The sequence below is a fragment of the Ammospiza caudacuta genome, chromosome 1 (genome assembly GCF_027887145.1).
Source record: "Ammospiza caudacuta isolate bAmmCau1 chromosome 1, bAmmCau1.pri, whole genome shotgun sequence".
Taxonomy (NCBI): Eukaryota; Metazoa; Chordata; class Aves; order Passeriformes; family Passerellidae; genus Ammospiza; species Ammospiza caudacuta.
Window position 1 is genome coordinate 14,870,362 of NC_080593.1, and position 23,745 is coordinate 14,894,106.

Genomic DNA, 23,745 nt, shown 5'->3' on the forward strand with positions numbered 1-23,745 from the left:
GATGTAACACATTTGTAGTTAATCTGTGTGGCTGCAGACTGACAACTATGTTTGAAAATTATTTCAAACAAAGCTGTATGTTCAGAGTGGACAGGGGTTTACTGCCATGGCTACACTTGGAGGATGACCCTGTCCTCAGTAAAACCCAGCTCTTTTCCCACTGCATCCTTCAGAAAAACTCCTTATGGAGTAGGTATTCTATCAGGCCTTTTTCCTGATGAAGCATTAACAGAGTTTGCCTTGACTGTGCACCAGTAACAAATTGTTTTCAAACTGTCCTGGGACATGACAGAGGCTGACATCCACCCCTGGCTGCAGGTAATTTTCCTAGCACAGACCCGTCTTTGGGAACCATTTAACTCTGTGTTTCAGCTTTCAGCCTTGGAGCTCTCCCTGAAACCCCTACCCCAGGGACTGGATTGCCCTCACATAGAGGGTGTGCAAAGTACTCCACATAAAAAAGCAGCTGGGTTCAGCAAGGTGATCACTCCCCAGGTGCAGGGACAGCCTGTAAGGCAGGGCAATAGAGCAATTCCTTGGACAGGGCCCGTAGGTGGTGAGCACCAGACCGTGCAGCCAAAGCAGCAGGATTCAGAGCCTGGTATGTCCCCGCTTTGTTCCTTCCTCTGGTGCCTGTGGGGGTGGTGGGGAGAATGCTCAGGAGGAGACACACACTCCCCAGTGGGGATTTCATGCTGCATAGCCTCCTTCGGGAGCAGAGCCGGCCCTGGGGGACCCCAGCAGCTCCTCAGCCCCTCAAGAGGCTTCATGAAAGACAGACAGAATGAGAGGGGCAAAGCTGCAACAGGAGCTGAGAGAGATGGGAATGACAGCAAGAGTGGGAGAGAAGGGACGTGGGAAAAGGGTGGGAAGGGAGGGGATACAGGGAGGCAGATGTGCAGTGGCCAGATGAGCCTGACACCTGGGGGTGCTCTGACAGGGGTGCTGGCAGCTCACCCCACATCAGCACAGCGTGCTTCCCCTAGGACAAGAAGGGACGGTTGTGTCCCAGTGGGGAAGGGGCAGGGACTTCGAGGGACACGCACTCTCTCACGAAAGAAAAAAAAAAGTGTTGGAAGGGGGAGAAGGTGGCGGAGGAGGGAAAGGTGGCAGAGGGGATGGCCCGGGAAGGGACGGGGCAGGGTTCCCGCGGGGTCCCGAGCCGGGAGGCGGGAGGGATGCGTGTGTGTGTGTGCGTGTGTGTGTGTGGGGCCGGGGCGACGGGGGCGGCCGGGCAGGGCACGGCAGGGCACGGCGGGGCAGGGCACGGCAGGGCACGGCAGGACACGGCGGGGCAGGGCCGGGCAGGGGCGGCGGGGCAGCGCAGGTGGTGCCGCCGCCCGCATGGGCTCTACCTGCCGTGCCGGGGCCGCCGCCTCCCGCTCCCCTCTGCTCCGCTCCGCGCGTTCCCCCTCGCCTGTCCCCGCCTCGGCTGAGCGCCAGAGCTGGGCTTGCCGTGTTTGTTTGTTCGTTCTTCCGCGCTGCCGATGTCTTGGGGGGCTGAGGAGGAGAAAGAGGAGGAGGAGAAGGAGGAGGGCGGGGAGGGGGAGGGGACTGGGGCTTGGGAGACGGCGGTTCCTCGGCCTCTCTTATTGCCGCTGAGTTGCGCTCCTCTTCCTCAGGCTGCGAGCAGGAGCCGCCCGGGCGCTTCCCACTTCCCCGGCCGGCCGGCAGTGCCTGCTGGGCAGCGCGCTCGCTCGCTCGCCTCCCGCCGGGGCAGGTGAGTGCGGGCACCGCCGGGCACCGCCGGGCACCGCCGCCCCGGGGCTCCCGGGCTCCGGCCCCGTGGGAGAGCGGCCGCTGCAGAGCGGGGCAGGCAGGGGGGACGCAGTTTGCCAAACTCCAGCGCCAGGCTGGTCCCCGCTCACGGCCGCTTTCCCTTCCTTATCTCCCCTCCGCAGAGCACCCTCGCCCAGCAGAGCGCTCCCGAGGTGCTGGCAGCCGCCAGTATTTTTTGTCTGTCTTGTTTGTGTGTTTGTTGGGTTTTGTTTTTGTTATTTTTCCCCTCGTTTTTATTTGGCTTTCTAGTCTCGCTGGGAATGGCAAGGGCAGCGGCGCCTGGAGAAGGAACAAGTGTGGGGAAAGGGAGAGGGAGCCGGAGCTAAATGACAGGATGCGGGCGGCTTGAGGCACAGAGAGAAGCCAGCCTCCTTCTGTCCCCGAGACTGCCCCTGCGGACCGTGCTTTCTGCTCCTCACTCCGGCTGGAGGATTTAAGGAAGAGTTGTGCGTGGAAGGCATTTTTATTTTTTTTTCCTCCTTTCCCTGCTGTCGGAAGGGAAAATGGATTGGGGACTTCTCCTACACTGTGCAGCCCTCACCTTCACCCTGGCCAGGGCTCTGCGGAGCGGTGAGTGTCACGGGCACGGCGGCTCTGGGCTCGGGCACATTCGGGGCTCCGGGGGGCGGGCGGCGGTGCCCGGCGGGCCGTGGGACCGGCACCCACACAAACCCGGCTGGGGGGAACTTTCTGCCCGAGGAGGGATGCGGCGCAGCCCTCGTCTGAGGATCGCTCTCCCCGACATTGCTTTCCGACTTTATTTTCTGCTTTTTTTGGGTTATTGTATAAAGCAGGCTGCTCATTCTCACTAGATCAGGACAGCCAATTATCTTAATAGCGTCCCGTCCCATAGGCAATTAAACGTCTCTCCTCCGATATCTGAAAGATAATGAATGCTTTAAAGCGAAGGCTCTCTTCCCCGCCCGCCCTTTCTGTTTTCCAACGCGTAAATTTTTAGATCATGCCTCCTACTAGCTGTGTGTGTACCTGCGAATAGTCTGCACCAGGAGTACCCCTTTCCCAAGTCTGCAGTTTACGTGCAACTTACACTGTGCCAAGAGGGAAGCTGAGCTTCTCTGTGAAAGCTCGAGACTTCCTTCCAGGAGGAGAAATCCCAGAACAAATGAGTGGTGCGTCTAGTTTACTGTCAGGCAACCTTTGAAAACACAACTAATTAAAAGCACCGTGCTCCTCCTTCCCCGAACAATGCCAGGGCACTGTGAATATTTCACTGCATGATGCATTTTTAAAGATGGTCTAATTGTGGGACTGCTTGACGTTTAGCTCTTGCACATGAAACAGCTCATGTGAGTCTTCCTTTCCTGAGAAATCCCGAGCAATTACTATTAACTAATTATCAAATATTTACTTTTGCCTGGCTGGGTTCTCAATCAAAGTAATTAAAAGAAGAGAGCACCCTCCACTTACCCTGTTATATTGTTTTAATAAGGGACCGCAAGTGGAGTGTCAAGCAAGAGTATTAAAATCACATGTTTTATGATGGAAGTTAATCTCTTTCCCAATATGTTTTGAGGAGGCTGCTTAGTTTAATCAGGAGCTCCCTCCTCCAGTGCTGTGGCACAGGAGCAGAGGTGCTAGAGGGGTGCACCAAGCCCGGGGTGGGGATGCTCCCAGAGGTGCCCTTTGCTCATCCCCCAGCCCAGCTCGGGGTGTGGGCAGCTGCCTCCCACACAGACCCACACTGCCACCCTGTACCTCTGAGGGACAGAAGGAGCCACCCCCGTGCTCTTGTTGGTCATTTGTCCCTGTGCAGAGCAGGAGAGGAAGTTGCTGGGCAAAAGCCTCCACCAGGAGTGGTTGATGTGGTGGTCCTGCTGGAGGCACCAAGGCCATTAACCCCCTCTACAACCTACCTGACCTACTAATGCCACCCTCACCTACATGCAGTATTAGTGTCCACTAAATTAATTCATTAACCTTATTTGGAACTAATGGTCCAAACTCATTAGAAACTGCTCTTCTTAATCAAGTGTGAGAGAGATTGCACAGAGCCAAGGAGTCTAGCAGACCGCATTATCTTATTACACTGACACTTTCCCAGAAGTCGCAGATTAAGGAGCGCTGGTGGTAGTGAGTCCACCTCAGCGTCCTCTGAAGTGACTCTGTCAAGTGACTAGAAGCAGCCCTGCTTTATTTCAGGCATTTAACAGATGCCAGACCCTGCCATGATGTTTGCAGGGCTGGAGTGGGCTTAATGAGACAAGATCACTTTCTGAGTGTGCTTTCACAGGGAGGAGAAGGCAAGATTCCCTGAGAGCCCCAGACAGCGGATTAGCAAGATCACCAGTGACAGCTTTTGAGCTTTAAGCACCAATGCCTTTTGTTCTGGTCAGAGGAAAATAGCCTGTTTTGCAAAGGCACAGCAGAAATATAATAAGATACCTTTCCCAGCAGCATGCTTGGCAGCATCTGGGTTTTGACCATACATCTGAGCACCTATCAACCCCTTCCCTCCTAATTTATGGCAAATAATTTCTATAAAGAGTGTTGCTTTATGCATTTTTGATGTGCACTTCCTCATTCATTTCCATTTGACCTGTTTTTTCCTACAATAAAATCCTGTATATTTATAAATTCATGCTGAGAGCAAGGATTGCCATTTTGCTTTCACAGGGAATGTATTAGATAGAGCGCTGCAGACTGTATATACCATTATTGAGATGTAGTGATATATAGTCTTGCTTTAGTGGGGACATTCTTCCTGTCCATAGTTTACTGTAATGTTTTATTGCTCAAAAATAAACAACCAACACTTGGAGAAAGTTTTTCCTACCTGAAGGTGCCCAGAAAGAAATCCATAGTAGTAAAAAAGTGATAACACAAACCTGCACTGGACAGTGAAGTGAGTGACTGTGTGGGTTGGATGTTTTTGTCCCTTTTTTTTCCTATAAAGCTTAAAATGCAACCCTGACAATGCTGACCCAAAGGAGCAACCATCACACTTTGTGATTCAAGAAACTTTTGCAACTATTTTGCTATTAGAAGTAAATCTTTGTTGTTGTTCAGGGGAGGAAGGAATGAAGGGAAGAGGAAGGGAGGTTGTTCTGCTCCATTACTTTGATGCAGTCTCCAAGCATGAACAAACGTCCTTGAAAGAGTAAATAGCGGATGATTTCTGCTTCACTAGAGCTACTTTGTTCTCTTCTATCCTGGGTCTGAAGAGCACAGATAGCTTCAACCTGCCTAGATTTATGGACTGATAAAACAAAGGGAGGGTGTCCTGAGAATGAGCTTGGATCCACCAATACAATCCCAATGGTCGGTGACACAGACCAGACTTATCCTGTAGCTGAGCAGGGCATCAAATGGCATCTCTTAACATCTCCTCCCAGCTTTTCTTGAAACTTCATACTTAAGAAGAGTATAGTTTTTGGAGGTAATTGTGTCCCATGCACCCTTCTCAGCCAACATGAACACAGTTATGAAGGGGCAAGGCCATAACGCTGTAAGGGGTACTATTGGAGTGGAGGGCTTTTTAAAAGGATACTGTTTAGTAATGAGAGTGCCTTCTGCTGTCTGCTGCCTGTCCAGCCACCGGGTTTAAGGAATGGGGTACGGGAGGGAGTCCTCTTCCTCCGGTAGATAGTAGCTCAGATGCCTTTAAAAGCAGAAGGATGCTAAGTTAGCCTGAAGAAGGCTGCGGCCCCGCAGCATTCCCACGGCAGTCTGCCGGGTGTGCTGCTGCGGGCTGCGCCCGGATGCTTGCCGGGGGCGCTGAGACCAGCCCATGTGTTCCCTTCCCTCGCAGACAAGTGCGGCGACACGATCAAAATTTTAAGCCCCGGGTACCTGACGTCTCCCGGCTACCCGCAGTCCTACCACCCCAGCCAGAAGTGCGAGTGGCTGATCCAGGCGCCGGAGCCCTACCAGCGCATCATGATCAACTTCAACCCGCACTTCGACCTGGAGGACCGCGACTGCAAGTGAGTGAGCCGGGGAGGGAGCGGGCAGGGAGCGCTGCGGAGCGCCACGGCGACACCTGCCGGCCGCCAGGGGCAGCGCCGCGGACAGCTCCGGGCCGGCGGCGAGCGAGGCAGGCAGCTCTGAGTGTGTCCGTGTGTGTGTGCGTGTGTGCGTGTGTGTGTGCGTGTTAAAAACGTCTTCGCAGCTTTCTGAGGTTTTTAAGCTCCGTCTGAGCTGCGCCCGCCCGGTGCGCTGCGGGCGGGGGCGGTGGTGATGCGCGGAGTGGGGATGCGGTTGTGGTGAGGCACTCTTTGCTGGCCTGCTTGTTTTTGTAAGTTTCGTGTTTGAGTTGGAGTTTGAAAAAGGAGCTCCTTTGCCTTTTGTACCCCCACGACTACAAGCAGCCCATGGAAGAGACAGGCCGTTTATAAATTGGCAAACCTTTCTAACGCAGAGTTAGTCTGGCAATTACCCTCACCCTTCAAGGGGCGGTGGACTGGAGGACTGATGGTCGTATTTCCTTCTTTCTCCCTTTGCTGCTGATTTATAGCCAGTAGCTTTTCTTTCCCCTCCTCCTGCTCTCCTGTAGTGCCCTGAGAGGAGAAAGGAGGGAGCTGAGCTCCCTTTGTCCCCTGTCCTCGCATTCCCTTTGACCACCCCTTCCAAAAGTGGGAAGGAGAATCAGAACCTCCCAGAAGCTGTTCTCCACTTTCCCCCAAATCTGTAAATCTCACAGCTTGCACAAGACAACATATGGTCAGATCATTCCCCTCTTCAACATGCCCTCTGAATTCAGCCAGCTTGTTGCATGAAGAAAATATTTTAGTGATTCATTATTTAAGTATTTTCTGGAGTATCATAGTTATTTAAATATTTCTTGTGTATCATAATATTTTATCCCCTACTGATAACTGCAAGAGAGTTGCTGTTGATTAATGCTACCAGTCAAGATTTTCTCTGCCTGTCAGAAAGATTAAACTCAACAGCCAGTGGTGTTTGGTATTTCACGGTAGTATACAGGATTTGGTCCCGTAAAATGATGTTCAGTTTATCAGGACTGCTTGTGATAGACCATGAGATGAGAGTGTTGGACTTTGGAAAAGAGAGCAAGTGTATTCAAGCACTTCATTTTTACTATGCATGTCTTTGTCCTATTATTAATAACTTGATTACTTAGATCACAATTATTGTTTTCTCTTAAAATGAAGTTTTTAATGATGCATTGTGGTACTTCATTGCTTTTTTATGGTATTTTATAACCACTTATAGATCAGCATTGCAGTGCCATAGTTGAGTGATAATGCAGGGAAACCCTGTGCTCATAAAATGAAACTTTGTGAAAATGAGTTTTTACTGTGGTGTTGGAGCTGCAGCTCATATTCACACCATATGTTCACACGCTGACTTCCCATTCTTTAATTTTTAATGTCTTGTACTCAGGCAATGGTTCACTTCTCTGTGTCTTCTTGATACAGGTTTTGCTTTCATTCTGTGGAATGCTGCTAATGCTTTAAAATATTTGTCACTCTTTGCTTCATAGAGAGAAATTAAGAAATCAAATCAAGCATATTTCAGTGTCAAATCCTTTTTCTCCATTGCTAGAATGCATGTTTTTCCAACTCTGTAAAACCAACATGGTCTTTGGCAGCAGTAAAATGGTGTGCAGCCTACAATTATTTGAAGAACAAGTAATCTTTGTGGCACAGTGTTGTGCTAAACAGTGCTAGACTGAGCTGAACTGGGTCCAGGGAAAGGACTGAATCCCTCCCTCTGCTGCTTCCCTCTCAGTGTTCATTGTCCACTCTCCCTGCTGCATTATTTCTGTCCCTGAAATGGAGCCCAAAGCAGTAATGAGATGGTAGTGGGTGGAAGTAAGTCTCTCAACAGGGTTGTTTGCATTGTGTTTGCAGTGTATGATGGTGATGACTTTACCATTATTTTGTCTGTGCTGAAATGCTAATTTTCTAGGCTATGCTAAATTACTCAGCTGCTACTTCATTTATATCGAAAATTGCTGTTTTTAACTTGAGAGGGATTGTATTTGTGGGAAGAAAAAAAAATCAACAACAAAAAAAACCACCAAAACCTTAGGACCAGAGAGATTATTTCAGCAACAGGAATTTGTCAACAATCTCCATGGTCAAATTTCAGCATCTACTTACAAAATTCACATTCCTTGTACTTAATATTGAATGCAACGGATGATTAATGCAATAAATGTATCACAAGATTTTTTTCTTTTCCAGCTAAGTACATTTTGTTTCTCTAATATGCTTAGCTTATTAGAAACCCAGTTTGCAATCTAGAAATGTGTAATTTAGGTTACAGTCTAGTTTATTGAAAGGTTTAGCACTGGAAATTAATAACCACTTAAATATGAAATGCAGATAGAAAATGGGAGATAAGGGAATTCATGTCTGGGAACAAAAAATGTCCCATACAATTAGAGTAGACTAGAGAAGATTAGCTTGCTGGCCTAGCTCCCAAAATCCTCTTTATAATGCTGTTCATTGCAACTTGGACCTTAGTTAGCATTGAAAACAACTTTAATAACAGGGAACCCCTGAGCCCGGGAAGGGAAACATTTTGACTTTGGAAAGGTTACCTTCTTGTTCCGTAGTGCCAACAAGAAAATCAAGAGGCTTTACCTAACTTTAAAAAATATTGCTGTATATGGAGGGCTAGATGTATTGAAATGTAAAACTGGTGAAAGGTTGGTTCTCTGGGGAGAATCAAAAGCAGCACATTTAAGCACTAGCTGTTACTGAAGCTGTTCCCAGTTAGTCTCTTTGTATGTTAGGGTTTGGAATTAATTTAAGAAAATGCCCTTGATTTACCTACTTATTATGCTATGCTTTAATGAATAAGTATTTCTCAAATGACTGCTAATAAAATTCATATATGTATGTTTTTCTGACAATCAGAACCATTTGAGTTGTTTTAAATTTCAAGTAAACATGGTGAAAATTCCTTTTTCTCTGGAGGCATTCCAAAGGACTCAACTTTCACAGTTTTGAAGAATAAAGATAGGAAAATAATTAAAAAATATGTTCACACAAGCTAGGTTCATCTAATAAAGAATCTTCTAGACAGGACTACTGTACCAGCATTATGGAAATACTGGGTTTAGACAGGAAGTACACAAACATGTCGACCACAGATTGTTATCAAGGACATATATAATGAAAAAATTCACAGTGTCTTTAAACATTTAGCTCTAATGAGTGTTATGCCTCCTCTTCAGGAAGCCAAGAAACAGAAATTATGGTTGCACTTTAAGAGAAAAGTAGTTTTTATTTGCCATTTTGCCTTTTCTCAAGCAAGTCCCAAAAATAAGCATGCGTTCTTGGAGTCAGGAATACGGTTAAAATGAATAGAAGAGACAAAACATATGGCCACATATTAGTTAAAATGCTCCAGTGTTTGTTGCATGTGGTAAATGCTTTTCAGCACTTAGTGCAAGCTGTACAAGTCTCGTGTTGCTGAAGTATCCTACTGTGTAAATGCAGCCATCTTGAATCTAGTAAAACTTTATACCTAGATAATAAACAAGAATGTCACTGATACAGTACTTTGAATTTATGGAACTTTTCCGGTTTCCCAGCAATGCACACTATCAGCATGATAATTTATAATGGTTTGTGACAAATGTTGCTGAGCAAAGAGGTGTGTGGTTACATTCAGATCAGATGTCATTATCTAGGGAGCAATAAAAATTTCACAGACACTAGGTTAAAAACATTAAGAAAATGAATGTGAAGCTTCAGAAGAAAAGGGCTTAAGAAAGGTGGAGGGTTGGGTAGAAAAAGCCCAACAGTGGTTTTCTTACTGACAAATTATTAACTTTGTTGCCAGACTTGACTGTATTGTTTTACAAGGTTTTCAGAGATATGCCACACAGCACTATTATTATAATGGCCATCATTTATAGATGTAGTAAATAAATATAATTCTTGCTTAACACTTGTGGATTATATACAACAGTGCTGTCAAATCTCTCAGAATGGAAAAATTGCCCATTTTGGAAACATTCAAGTTATAGGAGAGATGTCATAGATAATTACTCTTCATATTGCATTTACTAGGGATTAGTTACATGAATGAGAGCAGAGCTGTATAGAAATTGCGGTCAGTTCTAGAATACAGAGAAAAAATATCTATGTTTGTTTATATAGAAGAAAATGCCTCCTCCAGATCCTTGGGTAAGGAAGAAAGCATAGGTATTCAGACCTACAGGGTGAAAGTATAGCTCCACATAACTCCCACAGACCTTAATGATGTTAGAAATTCATTCATCCATTTTACTTCTAAATAATGTCAATGGATTTATGCTACAAAACTGTAGGTATAATAAACTCAGGCTGGTAAAATAAACAGGAGCAAGCAAAGTCATGGCTCAGCCTTCCTTCAGTTTCTGCAAAGTTTAAGCTTTCATTTGCTTTTGTCTAAATCCTGATTCCTATTTTTCCATGCAGCAAGGTTTGCTTTGTGCAGGCCTCGTGCCTCGTGTTGGTTCCTTTTGTGCAGGGGTGGTTCAAGCCCTTTGGGCTGAGCTGATGGGAGTAAGAGTGCCCATGTCCTTGGTGCCCAGCTGCAGAACCACGAGGAGTGATCCTGCTGGGCTGCCACTGAGCCTGTCAGAAGGGTTCTGCCATCAGCTGCACACAACAGCTGCTGCTTGATTGCCCCAGGGGCCCTGGAGCCTGCACAGCCCTGAGCTGCTCCCACAAACTGCCCCAAGGTGTTCTGGGCTCAGTGCAGCCCCCCTGCCCATGGGAGCAGTGGGAACTCTGCCCCCACTCCCACAGAGCTGTCTCCCATCATTCCCGGTGGCTGTGGGGAAGGGCTCAGTGCAGGCCCCGTAGGATGGTTAATGGCTGTATTGGTTGTTTGGATAGCAAATGTCAGTCAGAGCTTCCTAATTCCCTCTGCCTGGCCACCATGGGGCTCGGCAGGCACAGTGCCTGCCCCTGACAAGGCAGGGTGAGCAGCACAGGAGCAGAGTTGCTCAGGTCTGGGGAAGGCAGGGGCTGTGTTTGCCCACCACTGAGCAGAGAGGTCTGAAGGAGCCAAGGCCTCTGAGCTTTCCAACAGAAATATGGCTTGACTGGCTGGGCACCATCAGCTAAGCATCAGCATGGGCCTTTTAGTGGACTTCAGCAGGACAAGGCATCCAGGAGACATGGGAATGCCCCCTCCTCCCTGCTGAGGGCAGCTGGAAGGATGCCTGCACTCCCCTGCTTGCTCTGGACTGGATTCACTAATCCACTCACACATCACCCACCCTGGGCTGCACTGCCCAGGCAGAGGTGGGCAGGGACCTGGACATCTCTGTGTCAAAGCCAGAGTGGGAAGTGGGCACTAACACACTGGGAAGGCCATACCTGGGCTGAAGAGGCAGCATCTTGTCCTTTTTGTCTCCCTCAAAAATCTGTCCCTAAGAGCTGGTTGGGGTTACCAAGAGATAATTGGAAGTACTAAAGGGATGAAGGGGGCCATCCTTCAATCTATTCCTAAAACAAGAAACAAGTGGGTTTGGCTTAGTTTGAGATGGGTTGTTGCAGTAGATTGGGGGCCATGTGCTATCTCATGTTTCAGGGTGTACTTTATACATTTCTCTGCTATGTATATTAAGCACATGTAAAGCTTTTTCAGGGAGCACTCAGCTAGACCCAGACAGCCCTTCTGGAGACCACTGCTGTTTGGTACCCTCCATATGGCTGCAGGAAAAATTCTTCTCAAAGAAAGGAATCAGTTCAGACCCTGTGCACGATCAAGGAAACAAAAAACTCTTGTACCCCCAAAATTTTTTTAACTTGAAGACTTTGCATTATGAAAGTATATATAATATCTCTTTGCCACAAGATTCCACTTGTATCTGCACACACAGGTACAAGTATTTAAAGATAAAGATGCTGTTATTTTATTGTAAGGACTAAATGAGAATTAAAGGAATTTGGAAAATATATTATTTTCTGATTATACAGTGTAATGAAACAATTCCTTTGGTTTTTATCCAAGCATTTAACTCTTGTGAAAGTCTCTATTGTCAAACTGTTTAACAATTTGTTCTTTTAGAGTAATGGTTTTTGTTTGAGTTTTCTCAGGAAAAGGTATTAGGAAATCCATGACCAAAGTGCCTGGTCATAGCTAGAGGGTCTGTGCAGGACTGTGTTCAGGGCTGAGGGGTGGGATGGAGAGCCCATTATTGCACTCTGTGTATGGGTGCATCCTCTGTCACAGCAAAGTTAAAACTACAAAAACATATATATGGTTTTTCATATATACATAATATATGGATGTATATATGAAACATATGTATATATGATAGAAACATCATATATGGATGTTTCTATTAGTCTGAACACTTAACTGTGAGGAGAATTCTGTCTAGATGTGCTACAACCAGATGCCCTTGAGACAGGAAAAATTTGAGGGTCAAATGTGGATTCCCTTAAGCCTAATCCTTCATCCTTTCTGTGAACAGAGATAAACAAATTCAGAACAAAGGTCTAAGTCCTTTCTAAATTGAAACCCAGAGTTGTTGGAATTAGCTCCGTGAAACTCTCAATATGTTTTCAGTCAACCCCACATTGCTCCTCTCTCCACCCTCCTCTCCTTTGCTAATCTAATTGGAACAAAAACCTATGTGTTTCTGTTAGTTTCTTAGTTTCTTAATCATAGTTTATTGAAAGCTATAACATTGGATCATAATTTGATAATTATGATATAGAGATCTTTTTACAGCTAATGTGAACCCAAATTAAATTATTCTCTTTTGCACTATTTTCAAGGAATGAAATTATGCCTGAAAACTAGATATACATGCACTCACATGTCATGTATATGTCTAGGCTTATATATCACACCAAACTGCTTGGATATAGGCATATTTTATGTGCACCTCTTTAGGGCTGTGCATATATGCCTGTATTTATGTATATGTTATGGATTTCTTAGTTTATGTAGAAGTTCCTAAAGTAATTAAAGCCCTAATACCCATCTTAAGGCTGATAATTAGGTATAAAGAGAAAAAAAACCCAGGATTAGTGTTCAGATCATGTTCCAAATGCCTCTTAATTGGGTGTTTGTAATCAATCCTGATTGCAAGAGGCAGTGGTTTGGCAGAATAAAGAATGAAAAAGGCTTAGCCCTGCTATTCTCTTGAATGACTTGGCCGTAGTATTTTAGGACAGGATCCAGTGTTAAACAAGGTAATTTTGTCAGCCTTAGCAATCCTTATAAAACATCTAAAAAATATTTTCTAATGATATTTTTTTCAATCTAATAACTCTCTCAAGCTAGAGAGTTATTTTTATCCATAATCTTAAAAATTGTTTTCAAGTGAACCACAGGAAAGACTTTGTTCTCCTGGCCTCCATCCACCACTGGCTTCGGAAATCATGTCTGAGTTCACTGTGGGTTTTTCATTGCATTGACCTTGGTACTTTTCTCACCAAGCCACAGTTTTCCATCATAAAACCACACAGCTTGGTATAATGATTATTTCTTTATCCTGAGTAACCAAACAATTTTTTAAACAGGGTGACAGATTTCTCTCTTGCACTGTGGGAAGCAAGCACCTGGCCATTTCCAAATAGACTTTTAATTAACTTCCTGAAGGAGATTTGAGAGAAGTTTAATAAGTCACCTGCCAACTTTTTGGGAGCATAGGTCATTTCCATTTCTGTAGGAATTCACAAAAATGTGAGAATAACTCCCTTCCCAAGTCCTAAACTTCCATGGAGGAAATTGATTTTCATGGGCAGTATCAAAGGTTTTTAAAAGTGTAACCTCAGAAATTGAATTTCTGATTGTTTCTCATGCACAAGGTACTGTGAAACTCTGTGATCTGCAGAGCTGGTTATGAACTGTGTGAACTTTATAATAATTTATTTAAACATGATCAGATTGTGCATATTTAGACTCATCTTGAAGGTTAATATCATTACAAGGGTTTTACGTAATGCTATAAAATGAAGAATTCAAATGGCTCAAAAGGACCATTGAGCAAATATCTCCATATATGTAAGAGACGCCCATTTAATGTGATTTTGTCCAGAAGAAACTATGCACATCCCAGAAGCACAATAACCAGCTGTTGTTCAGGAGAAACTGGGCAGTTGTCTGCTGCCTTCCACACTGACGCGGAGCTGCAGTGGCCACACGTTCCATGCCTCCTCTAAATACAGATGGGCTGAGCCTCGTGCTGAGTGAGCCTGGCTCAATCCCTTCCCTGCATTCCCAGCACTGGGCACTCCCAGCAAATATTGAACATTTGTGCTCTGGGCTGCTCTGTGCCCCCACGTGAACACAGAGCCATCAGAGCTGTGGTGTGGCAGTGGGATTGGAGCACCCCACTGCAGGTGGGGCAGGACTGAGCTCACGTGTCAGCCCTGTGCTGGGGCCATGCCATTCTTTGAAAAAAGTTATATTGGTAGTCTTTTTCCTTTTGTTGTTTTCTTACAACACTCTGTATTAAACTGAAAGTTGGTAACCTAGAGAAATCTAGAGGTCTGTTCACACCAGAATGATTATTCTGCCTTGAGCTTTGAGAACTGCTCCCTCAAAGCCAAAGTTTTGCTCATTCACATAAACAGTCACACTGAAGTCAATTAAAACCACAAACTCACTTGAGCAGGGCTAATGAGTAGGACATACATTTCTGGCACTAGACAAATTAATAATTGCTTCATAACAGTGGTTTTCAGATGTTTTCAGGGTAATTTAGAGTACAGTAGGAGATTCAGCCTCATACTTCATAGACCATGATAAATAGGTTATTAGTTCTTCTCCAGCTCCTAGGTCTTACTAGGGGAACAAGTTCCTAAGTGCATGAGTAACAATCAAAGTTTGTCTTCTTATGCCAATCTGTCATTAAGCCAGACAACTTCTACTGACTTACTTCTGATGTATTCATCTGTAACAAGGAAAGCAGATCAGCAATTTAGAAAAGGTTTAGTTTGATCACTATGTAGAAATGCAGGCTACACTGCCTATTTCCATAGTGATCACACCACTTTGCCAGATGCAAAATGAGAGGCTTATATCCCTCATGCTAAAAGCCCTTCTTAGAGGAAATCCTAGGCTGTCGCTTCATTTGAGTAGCTTTAGCTAAGTCTAGAAAAATATGCAAAGGTAGCTCTTAAATGAAAACTCTTCCTTTTTTTTCATGTTTCAAAGTCATCTCTATAATCTCTTTTGGAGACAGAGGCATAAGATATATTAACATGGAAGGCATATGTTCTGATTGCTGAGTGTTTTTTGACATTCCCAGAAAACCCCTGGGACTTTGTGTCACAGTTCTGTAAACTTTATCTATTTGTATATTCATATCTGGGCCTAAATCCAAAACTTCTTTACATGCATTACAGCAGACAGTTTAGGTTCATCTCCTTGTGCTCCAGATGGCAAGCAGTTAAATCAGGTACACATTTTAACTACTCCACATAGTCTAACGCTCTAATGCTCTAATGCATTTCAAAAGTTTTCCAATGCATTCTTATAGCATATAGACTATAAAATGTACGTGTATAAAATAGATACAGGACTACATTGAGCTGTGAAGCAAGTGAAGACAGCTCCACTGATGCCAGTAGAGCTGCACCTGCTAATAGCTCAAACACAAAATACCATAAGTATATCATATTATGTTCCTTACTGGTTTCCATTTTCATTTATTCTCCACAGCTACACTAGATGATGGCCTTCCAACAGTATAATAGTCATCTTTATCTCATTTCTCTGACATAATTTTCAAGCTCCTTATTACTGTTGAGCAGTGTAGCTAATACTGCCCAAATTGCTTCTCATTCTTCTCATTATAGTAAGTCATTATTCAAGAAACCATCCTTTCCCACACAAATAGCTCTCCCCCAAACTAAACTTAAAATTTACCTCCAAGTACCAGTCTCACATTTGCCAATTAGACTCCTTGTACTGGCTATTACATTTATACTTTGCACATTTTTACACCTTTTTTACTAACTGTACCTGTGTACTCCTTGGAATTTTAATCTTTGTCTTCTAAGCCTAGTTTTCATGCTCTGATTTTTGGACCAATTTAATTATTTCAATTAAGGTTTTGTTTGTGTATAGTTAAAACAATTCAGCATGCACTGGGGGACGCATATATTCTAGTATAAAGGTGTCCTGTGTCAGTATTTTCACAGAATAAACCTTGCTAATGTCAGCAGTTTGCAGCAAAGACTGTACTGCTTTATCTAGAAAGGTCTCTAAACTGGTGAAGCTACAGTGCCTGTAAAAACAATGTACAAACCTACTTCTGTGTGACATAACTAGTCACCAAGGCTAGTAGAGGATTTGGGATCCCATATTAGCTATATTTGTCAGCAAAAGTTAATTGGATTGCCTTACTGACTGCAAGCTGCAAATTGCAATGTGGACATAGATGTGCATATTGAGGGCCTTCCTGACACATCCATTTTCTCCCAGCTTTTAGTCTTCAAACAAAAGCTTAGCCAAAGTGTCTAACTAAGCAGTTCCTCTGCCTGCTGTAACTTATGCTTTCCAGGAAAGTTTTTTTTGAGCTTGTGTTATGAGGCAGCTACATAAATTACTGTGGTATGACCTTCAAGCACCTGACTTACTCCATGGAAATTATCCATATGCACACTCTCACCCTGTGATCTTCCATATGACATGCAAGTTTCTTAGTTGTTCCTCCCCCACACCTGAAATTACAAAGTAAAAACATGCTCACAGATGTAACCACAGCTCATCTGATGCTCTGAAATGAAACTGACTACTCTGAAAATAAATATCTGATCCCCAGGTAACTTTTGCATGTCCCCATATGCTCAGCATAGAAAAGAAAATAAATCCTCCTTTCAACATCCCAGCTTCAGCTCTTTCTCATCTGAGAGACACCAGATAATTTTGATTTAAATATGTAAAGAAAGAAAGCTGTTTTTCATGGACTATATTCCTAATTTGTTTAAAGATCATTCTACTGAACTTAGTAGAACCCCAGTGATTTATATCAGCTGAGTGAGGAGCTGACTCTACACTTCCACAGTTCCCTAGAAATTCTCAGAAGAAAGGTCAGTATTCTAGCTGAACAAATGTTAACTCAGAGTGAAGGCTGTTAAAGTTTTGCCATTCATCGGGATTGCACTTTAATACTTTGACCAAATGGGTAGGAGCTTCTTAAAAGTAGATGAAATAAAGACAAAAGTAATTTTGTATGTGTACAAAACTCTCTTTCCACTAACATCTTCAAAGAACTGTACAAGACTGGATGCTGTGGTACTGTGACTCTTTATAGTGATAACTCTCTCCTACTGCTTGATCTTGGGACAGTCAGTCATCATCTTTGTGCCTCTGTTTCTTTCGAGAGTGTAATATTTCTCTGGTTTTCAAATATCTGAGGATGTGCTTATTAGTGTTTGCAAAACCCTTAGAGACTGCTGGTGAAAATGTAAAGCAGTATAATAGTAATTTTCCATTGTTTTGTGTTGTTCATCTTCTAGCTGTTAATTTTTTTTAACAATATACTGCAATGTAAAAATGCATGTGGCAATCTTCTAACGTTCAGAAAGAAGTGTTATCCAAACAAAAATAAAGAATAGCACTCATGCTCACAAGAGACACATTATCTGTGATGAGGAGAATCTGTAACAGACATGGCACTAAGTCAAAGCTGTGCAGCAAACAGCATCCAAATGCAGGCAATTTCAGACGTGTGCATATTGCCAGCACAAAACCAGGCCATTCTGCAAATGCAGAGTCCCCCAAGGAGCAGTGAACCTCGCAGCAGCAGCACTAATGGCTGTCTTCTCGTGTGCAGCAGGGGAGAGCAGCACTTTAGAGCCGCCTTGGGCAGCTGTTAAGTTATTCATTCCTAACTTACTTCTATAAAGCTGCTATTGGGTGGAAGCAGATGACACAGAAGATTTTGGACCTGTTTTGCCTTCTGTGGGGGGAGCATTCCCCATTCTTGCACACAGCGTGAAATTCTGACTTCGTCCAAGTCAATGACAAAATCTCTCCCCAGTCTTGCTTGGACTGAAAAAAAAATTATTTTAGGCCCCAGAAAACCCTTTTTTGAAGAGCACTTTAGTGGTGCCAGTGTCTCTTGTAGGATTTTTCTCAGTTTGGACATTATTTTTCTTTCAATGCACACTATTCAAAGGCATTTTTACTGCTAGAACAATAATGAAATAAAAAAAAAAAAAAAAAAAAAAAAAAACAAACAAACAACCACAAAGCCAAGAAACACACCACAACCATTTTCTGTTGTTAGAGTACATGTAATGCACAAGGTTCTGTGCTGGACATCTGCCTTGTTTCTTAACCTCTTTTCAGAACATTTTAGTCTGGTTTATGGTTTGCTTGTTCCACCTGATGCCTTGTCCTTCCCTATCTCCTCTCTACAGCTGATGTGAAAACTCAGACTCTCCTCAGTAAAACACAGCAGTGCCCTTTATCAGTTTTGTCCACTCCAAATTTTGGACATCATAAGTCAGGCCTAAAATATTGCAAAACTTTATAAAAGTCCTTGCATCTCAAAAACTACTGCTGGTTCCTGTTTCATTTTGTATCAAGTATATTTTGAGTGCTTTTCTCTGCCATAAATGAGAAGTTTGGCAATACCATGACATCAACAGCTGATGCTTTAAAATATGCAACCAAATTTCATGCTACTCATGCTAAAAATAATAAGAGCTGGTAATGCTAGATTCTTGCTAAAGTCACAACTTCCTGATGCTTTTACTGTTCTCAGTCATAGCCCTGAAACTCCCACTGAAGGGAAGAATTATAGAAGAAAAAATAGAACCAAAAGGAAATTGAGGTGTTAATTTATATTGATTTCAGTGCATGACTAAGTTTCTTCAACCTAGTGATATTTGATCACTATATGATCAAAATTGGCAGAAATCAAAATTCATCCCAGAAAGAAAATACCTCTGAGTCTACCATCCTTTTCTCTGAGAAGACATGAAATAGCATTAGGAATTGAACTGTTATGGTGGCCACATATTTGCTTGGCTTAAAAGCCAGATTACACCAATGAGAAAAAATTTGATTGAAAGCCATAAATACCAGGAGATGACTTTTGGCTCAGGAAGAACCTGATCTGCAAATTGCTGGCATGGTTGGTAGAAAGATCACACTGGCTGCTTCAGGATCCTTTCCCTGTGCCACAGCTGTCCTCTGCCAGTCCTACTTTCCATAAATGAGGTGCGCTGACACAGAAGAAACTTGCCTATGCCACGTTCTTCTATGTGTTGTGCAGGCTTATGTTTGCAGGGGATTGTTCTCATTTAGATATTACACAAAAATACAGTGCAAAGCAGCTAACACTGACTTTAAGGGGCCCATCCTGCACTTAACTATACCATTTTTTTTGTCAGCATGTTTCTAGTGAAGTAAATGAAGCTGTGGCCAACCACTTTGTATTCCCTTAATGGTTTGGATCCTTCCCTGTTGCAGTTACAATAACTGCAGTGGGTCTAATCTGATGTGCACCAGCTGAGAAGTGGATGCAGAGCTCTAAACTCAGGGGCTGTCCTGAAGACAAAGCCAATTTTTGAAACGATTTTATAAACTCAAGGAAATCTTAATGTCTTTATTCTGTTATTGCTTTACAATAATAATCCCAAACTGGCCTGGGAACCATTACTCAGTGAACACTGGCCCCTTGGAAGGTTTCAACTTGTCAAGTTTAGCCATTTTTTGAATGCACAGAGGAAGTCATTAAGGCACATCAGGCTGCTGATTGCTATTAAACTCTGCAGAGACTTCTGTGCAAAAATCAATGCCATAACAGGGCTACAAGAATCTAAGAGGTGGGAAAAGCATTTCTTTACCCTCTGGTAACTCAAAAATGGATTAATAGACTTTGTGAAACTTCAAAAAAAACATCACCTATAAGCTAGGGGCCAAATGTAAACCTCTGTGACAAAATAATACAGCTCAGAAAGCTCCAAACATGTGAAAATGGTTTTATAATGGAACTGTCACTGCTGTGACCTCAATTGTATGTTTCTGTGCTGGGGAAATCTCACACATCTGCACATCTACGCATGCACGTGCTTATTTATTGCATCCCAAGGAACACCTTTTTTTGCTGTATTGCCACTAAGGAACCCAGAGGGAAAATGCTTTTTTAGTAAGGTATGATCTTAGATAGCTTTTGGCAGGAAAGTACAAGAATTTTCCAGATGAGTTCCATCTCAGCATCAGAGAAAGTGTTATTTAGATGACTGGCTGGTTTTGACTTGGGCGTGGGAGGGGGGAGATTTCACTGAAAAATGCAACACAGTTGCAACAATTGCTAACAGTTGAAGACTTTTGTAGAAAATATCTTTATCATGGGAAAAACTAGTTTAAATCGCATTAGGAAGTTTTATTGTAAACATGTATTGTATAAACCTGGCAAAGTCCATTGTCTGACTCTGGAATATCTTAAATTCCAACTGCCCATTTGTCTTCTCCCACAAAGCAAAAGGGAAGTATTCAATTCAGTTTTTGTCATGAATTTAATTTGAATTTGATGAAATTATGAAATGTTTATTCATCTGATTCTTAATTATTATTATTCTTATATGAAAATAAAATTTTACTGAGATGCATAAGAATTATTTCACCCTATCCTAGGAATATTTGGGTTGGAGTGGTCTAGGAGGTCACCTCATTCAAACTTACTGATCAAAGAAATTGCATTTTTTTAATGCAAAAGATAAAATGAAGCAATCCATGTAAACGAAATGTTGGTTTCCATAAAAACAAAGATCTAGTTATGGTGTTTCAAAACCTTTATTTCACTGACTTTCTCAGACTTTCTGCTTAAGCCAATACCAGTTTGTCACTAGCTCTGCTTATTAGTTTTAAAATTTTAGACAAATGTTTTTATTGAAAAGAAGATTCCCTTCTGTTTTTCGTTTTTAAAATACATGGAAGTGTCACATAGGATTGGCCTTCCCTAGGAGGAGGGCTGAGGGGCAGGGCCACAAGCATGTCCCTACACAGTGATTGCAGGGCCATGATCTGTCCCCTCAGCTAAGCCCAGAAAATACTTTTTTAAAGAAAGAGCATGAAGATGAGACACCTCAGTGTTAAGGCTCAGGGCAGGCAGGACTTAGGACCAAAATTCCCAGCTTTGGTCCAGGTGGAGGCAAGTTTTTCCCCAAGCTCATCAGGGCTGCAGCTGTCTGACAATTTCCACCCTGTGCCAAGGAATCACCACTGTACCTCCACCCGTGGCAAGAACATGTGTGGTCATGGCTGCAGCCAGCATGGCAAACCCTCCAAAGTATCTGGAACCAAGACTGAGATCTGGAGAAAAGGATCAAAAATAGGCTTTCTCTTAAGGACTGTATCAAGCACAGTCACTGGAAAAGCTTTTAGCAAATGAGTTGTTAAAGGCTGCTGTAGTGTGTATGGTCTGGACCAGCTGCAGTGAGGGGGCAGATTGTGGACCATTGCCCCAGCATGGTGCTGGGGAAGGAGGCTCCTATATTCTCATTATAGCAGGGGAAAATCCACTTTTGTCGCATGGATAATTTAGAAGTTATGAATCAGCCTGTTGTTTTTATTTCAGCAGAGTACAGACAAGAGTTGCGCAAAATGAGGCTGCTGCCTGTCTGTTAGGCAGCTGTAGTTTTTTACCCTGCAGCTCCTTTTAATGTGCATTCTTGGCAAATTCTGAAGAGAAGCAGTCACAACTGTGCACTCAGACGTTAGAGCAGATCTCATTCCCTTGCCATTGAGCCAGGGCTTCACTCATGCATCGTCCGCGTCTGACGCAGGCATTGAGCACCCTGACCCAGTAACCAGAAAACTGAATTGGAGTCTAAGTTAAAAGGCACTCTAAAAATATGCTCTTGAATCATCTGTTTTTGAAAAGAGATTAATATTTTCTTGCAGTGTATCTACTTTTCCCAGGTGTTAAATAGACCGTTTGCTGTCTGCTGTCTTTAGGATTTTTTTAAGTAGGTGTTAAAGGCTATTCCAGACTAGCTCTACAGGGTTTTAGGGCATGAGAGACAGTTACCTGCAGAAAAGTACCCATCTCTCTCAAATAATTAGCAATTATCTGTCAAAAAAGCTTCTGAGCTGACTACAGTGAGAAAAATACTTTTCATCTTTGGCTTTTCTGACTCTCTCCTTCCCTCTCCTCTTCGCCTCCCTCCCACCTTTCCCCTAGCATTTTTTTGAGCAGCCTTTTCCAAAGGAAACACTGATGAAAGCATCTTTCAGTGCCTGAGCAGTTCCCTTGGACACCTCCTCCCTGTCCACCCCTGAGATTGCAGGAGACATCTGCCTCTGTACACACCATGTCAGCATCCTGCAGAGGCATTTTGTGTTCGTTGTTTCTCCAAAATAAATAAGAGCAGCACAGACGATGCAAACTGGCTGTAGATGTCCCATTGCTAATAACACAGCTACATTGGTAATTGCTAATAATGATGCAGTGTTTCAGCATGGGAACACTCTCCTAGCTGCAATGTGGATAGGGCCTGAATAGAGCGACACAGATGGTAACATTATTGCATATTTCTTTGTATAAGAAATTGAAATTTTGCTGTGGGAAACAAAAAAACAGCATTCCTACATTTTGTTCCAATTATTTCTTTAATATTAGCAGCACTGGCATGCTTGATCTGTGAACAGTGTCAGTGCCACCTAAGGAAACACCAGGAAGAGTCAGCAAAGTGAGGAGAAGCAATTGTTTCCACTTAGCAAAAGAAGCACTTAGATGCTATTTGACAGAATTGCATTTGCCTTCTTTGGCAAGGATGACCCATTTTGATCACACGCAACAGCCAAGCAACATGCCATTTGCAGTAAATCAGACTTTAAACATTTCTGTAGCTCCTAGACTGATTCTGGAGCCTTGTCTCATGTACCAGAGCTCTCACATCTGTACCTCAGTTGTCCGGGAGTGCTTCACTGCCTTTTGCAGGCCACAAACAGCAGGAACACATGGTTTGTGGGCCAGCTCCTCGGTTTCAGCTTCCTTTGATGCCTGCAAACTACGTGCTCCTCTGGGAATGCCTGACATCCTCCCTGCTTACGTGCACAGCCACTTCAGCACCCTAGTGGGTCCCAGCCAGTGGCAGCACACAGTGCTGCTTTGGCCCGACTGCAGCACGTTTCCTTTGGAAGGTGTTTGGAGAGCTGTGGCAGCGTGTCAAAGATAAGAGAGGCAGGAATTGGTTGTATTTGCCAAGCCCCTGCCTTTGTTGGCTCTGTCCACGAGAGCAGCCACCCTCACTTTTGAACTCTCCGATCTTGCTGCACGTTCAGCCACAAAAACTGCTAGCTCACCCAGACCTGGAGTGTCAGACCAGAGCTGTCCTTCCTGCAAGATTAGGTCATATCATTAGATCAAAGTCCTATTATGCCATTTTACACCATGTGGATGCAAAGCCAGCCAAGTTTCAAATCCCAAGCACAGGTGTCTACTAACTGTATGCTGCACACATGAAAATTAGAGCCATAAGCCAAACTTAGAAGCTAAATTTCCTGTCTTTCCCCAATGTTACACCTTCCTCATCTACACTTATAACTGCATTTCCAACTTAGATTTCAGAAGAGCACTGCTAATGTCTGAAACTATCCTACCTGTTGTTCCTTTGCAACTTTTTCTCTTCATCTGGCAATTCAAAACTGCTCTTAATGACGCTCTTTTAAACAGTGATCTGCCAAAGAGGCTTTTTCCTGGCAAAAGGAGTGCTGTGCAGTATTAACTTCATTGTAGAGGGACCGTGTAGCAGAAAACAGTGTTAGCACATGGGTAAGGAAATAAACAGGGTATTTTGCTGCAGAGTTGTTGTGTAGCAGAAAGTGCAAGGCATAAGCAGGAATGATAAGCGAGTGTCATTTAAAAATAATCACGAGGAAAATGATGAAAAAGCATCAAAACCCACATAATTTCACCTAATTCATCTTCCAAAAAAATGTGTGTGTCCTCTAATCTGGGTATGTGGGGTTTTTCTGTGGTTTATGGAGCAAAAATAAATCCCACCTTAAGACTGATCACCAGGATAAATCATTCTTTCCAGGTGCCTTTAT

General features: G+C 43.5%; 1 protein-coding gene across 2 annotated transcripts in view; it reads left to right on the forward strand.

The window, feature by feature from the left end:
* Positions 1-1,600: 1,600 nt before the first annotated feature.
* Positions 1,601-23,745, forward strand: part of NRP1 (neuropilin 1) — a 114,661-nt gene continuing 92,516 nt past the window's right edge. For both annotated transcript variants that reach the window (XM_058808108.1, XM_058808118.1), the window contains exons 1-3: positions 1,601-1,720; positions 2,029-2,349; positions 5,549-5,723. In XM_058808108.1, coding sequence (XP_058664091.1) covers positions 2,283-2,349; positions 5,549-5,723 — 242 coding nt within the window. In that variant the 5' untranslated portion in view covers positions 1,601-1,720; positions 2,029-2,282. The remainder of the gene's footprint in view (positions 1,721-2,028; positions 2,350-5,548; positions 5,724-23,745) is intronic.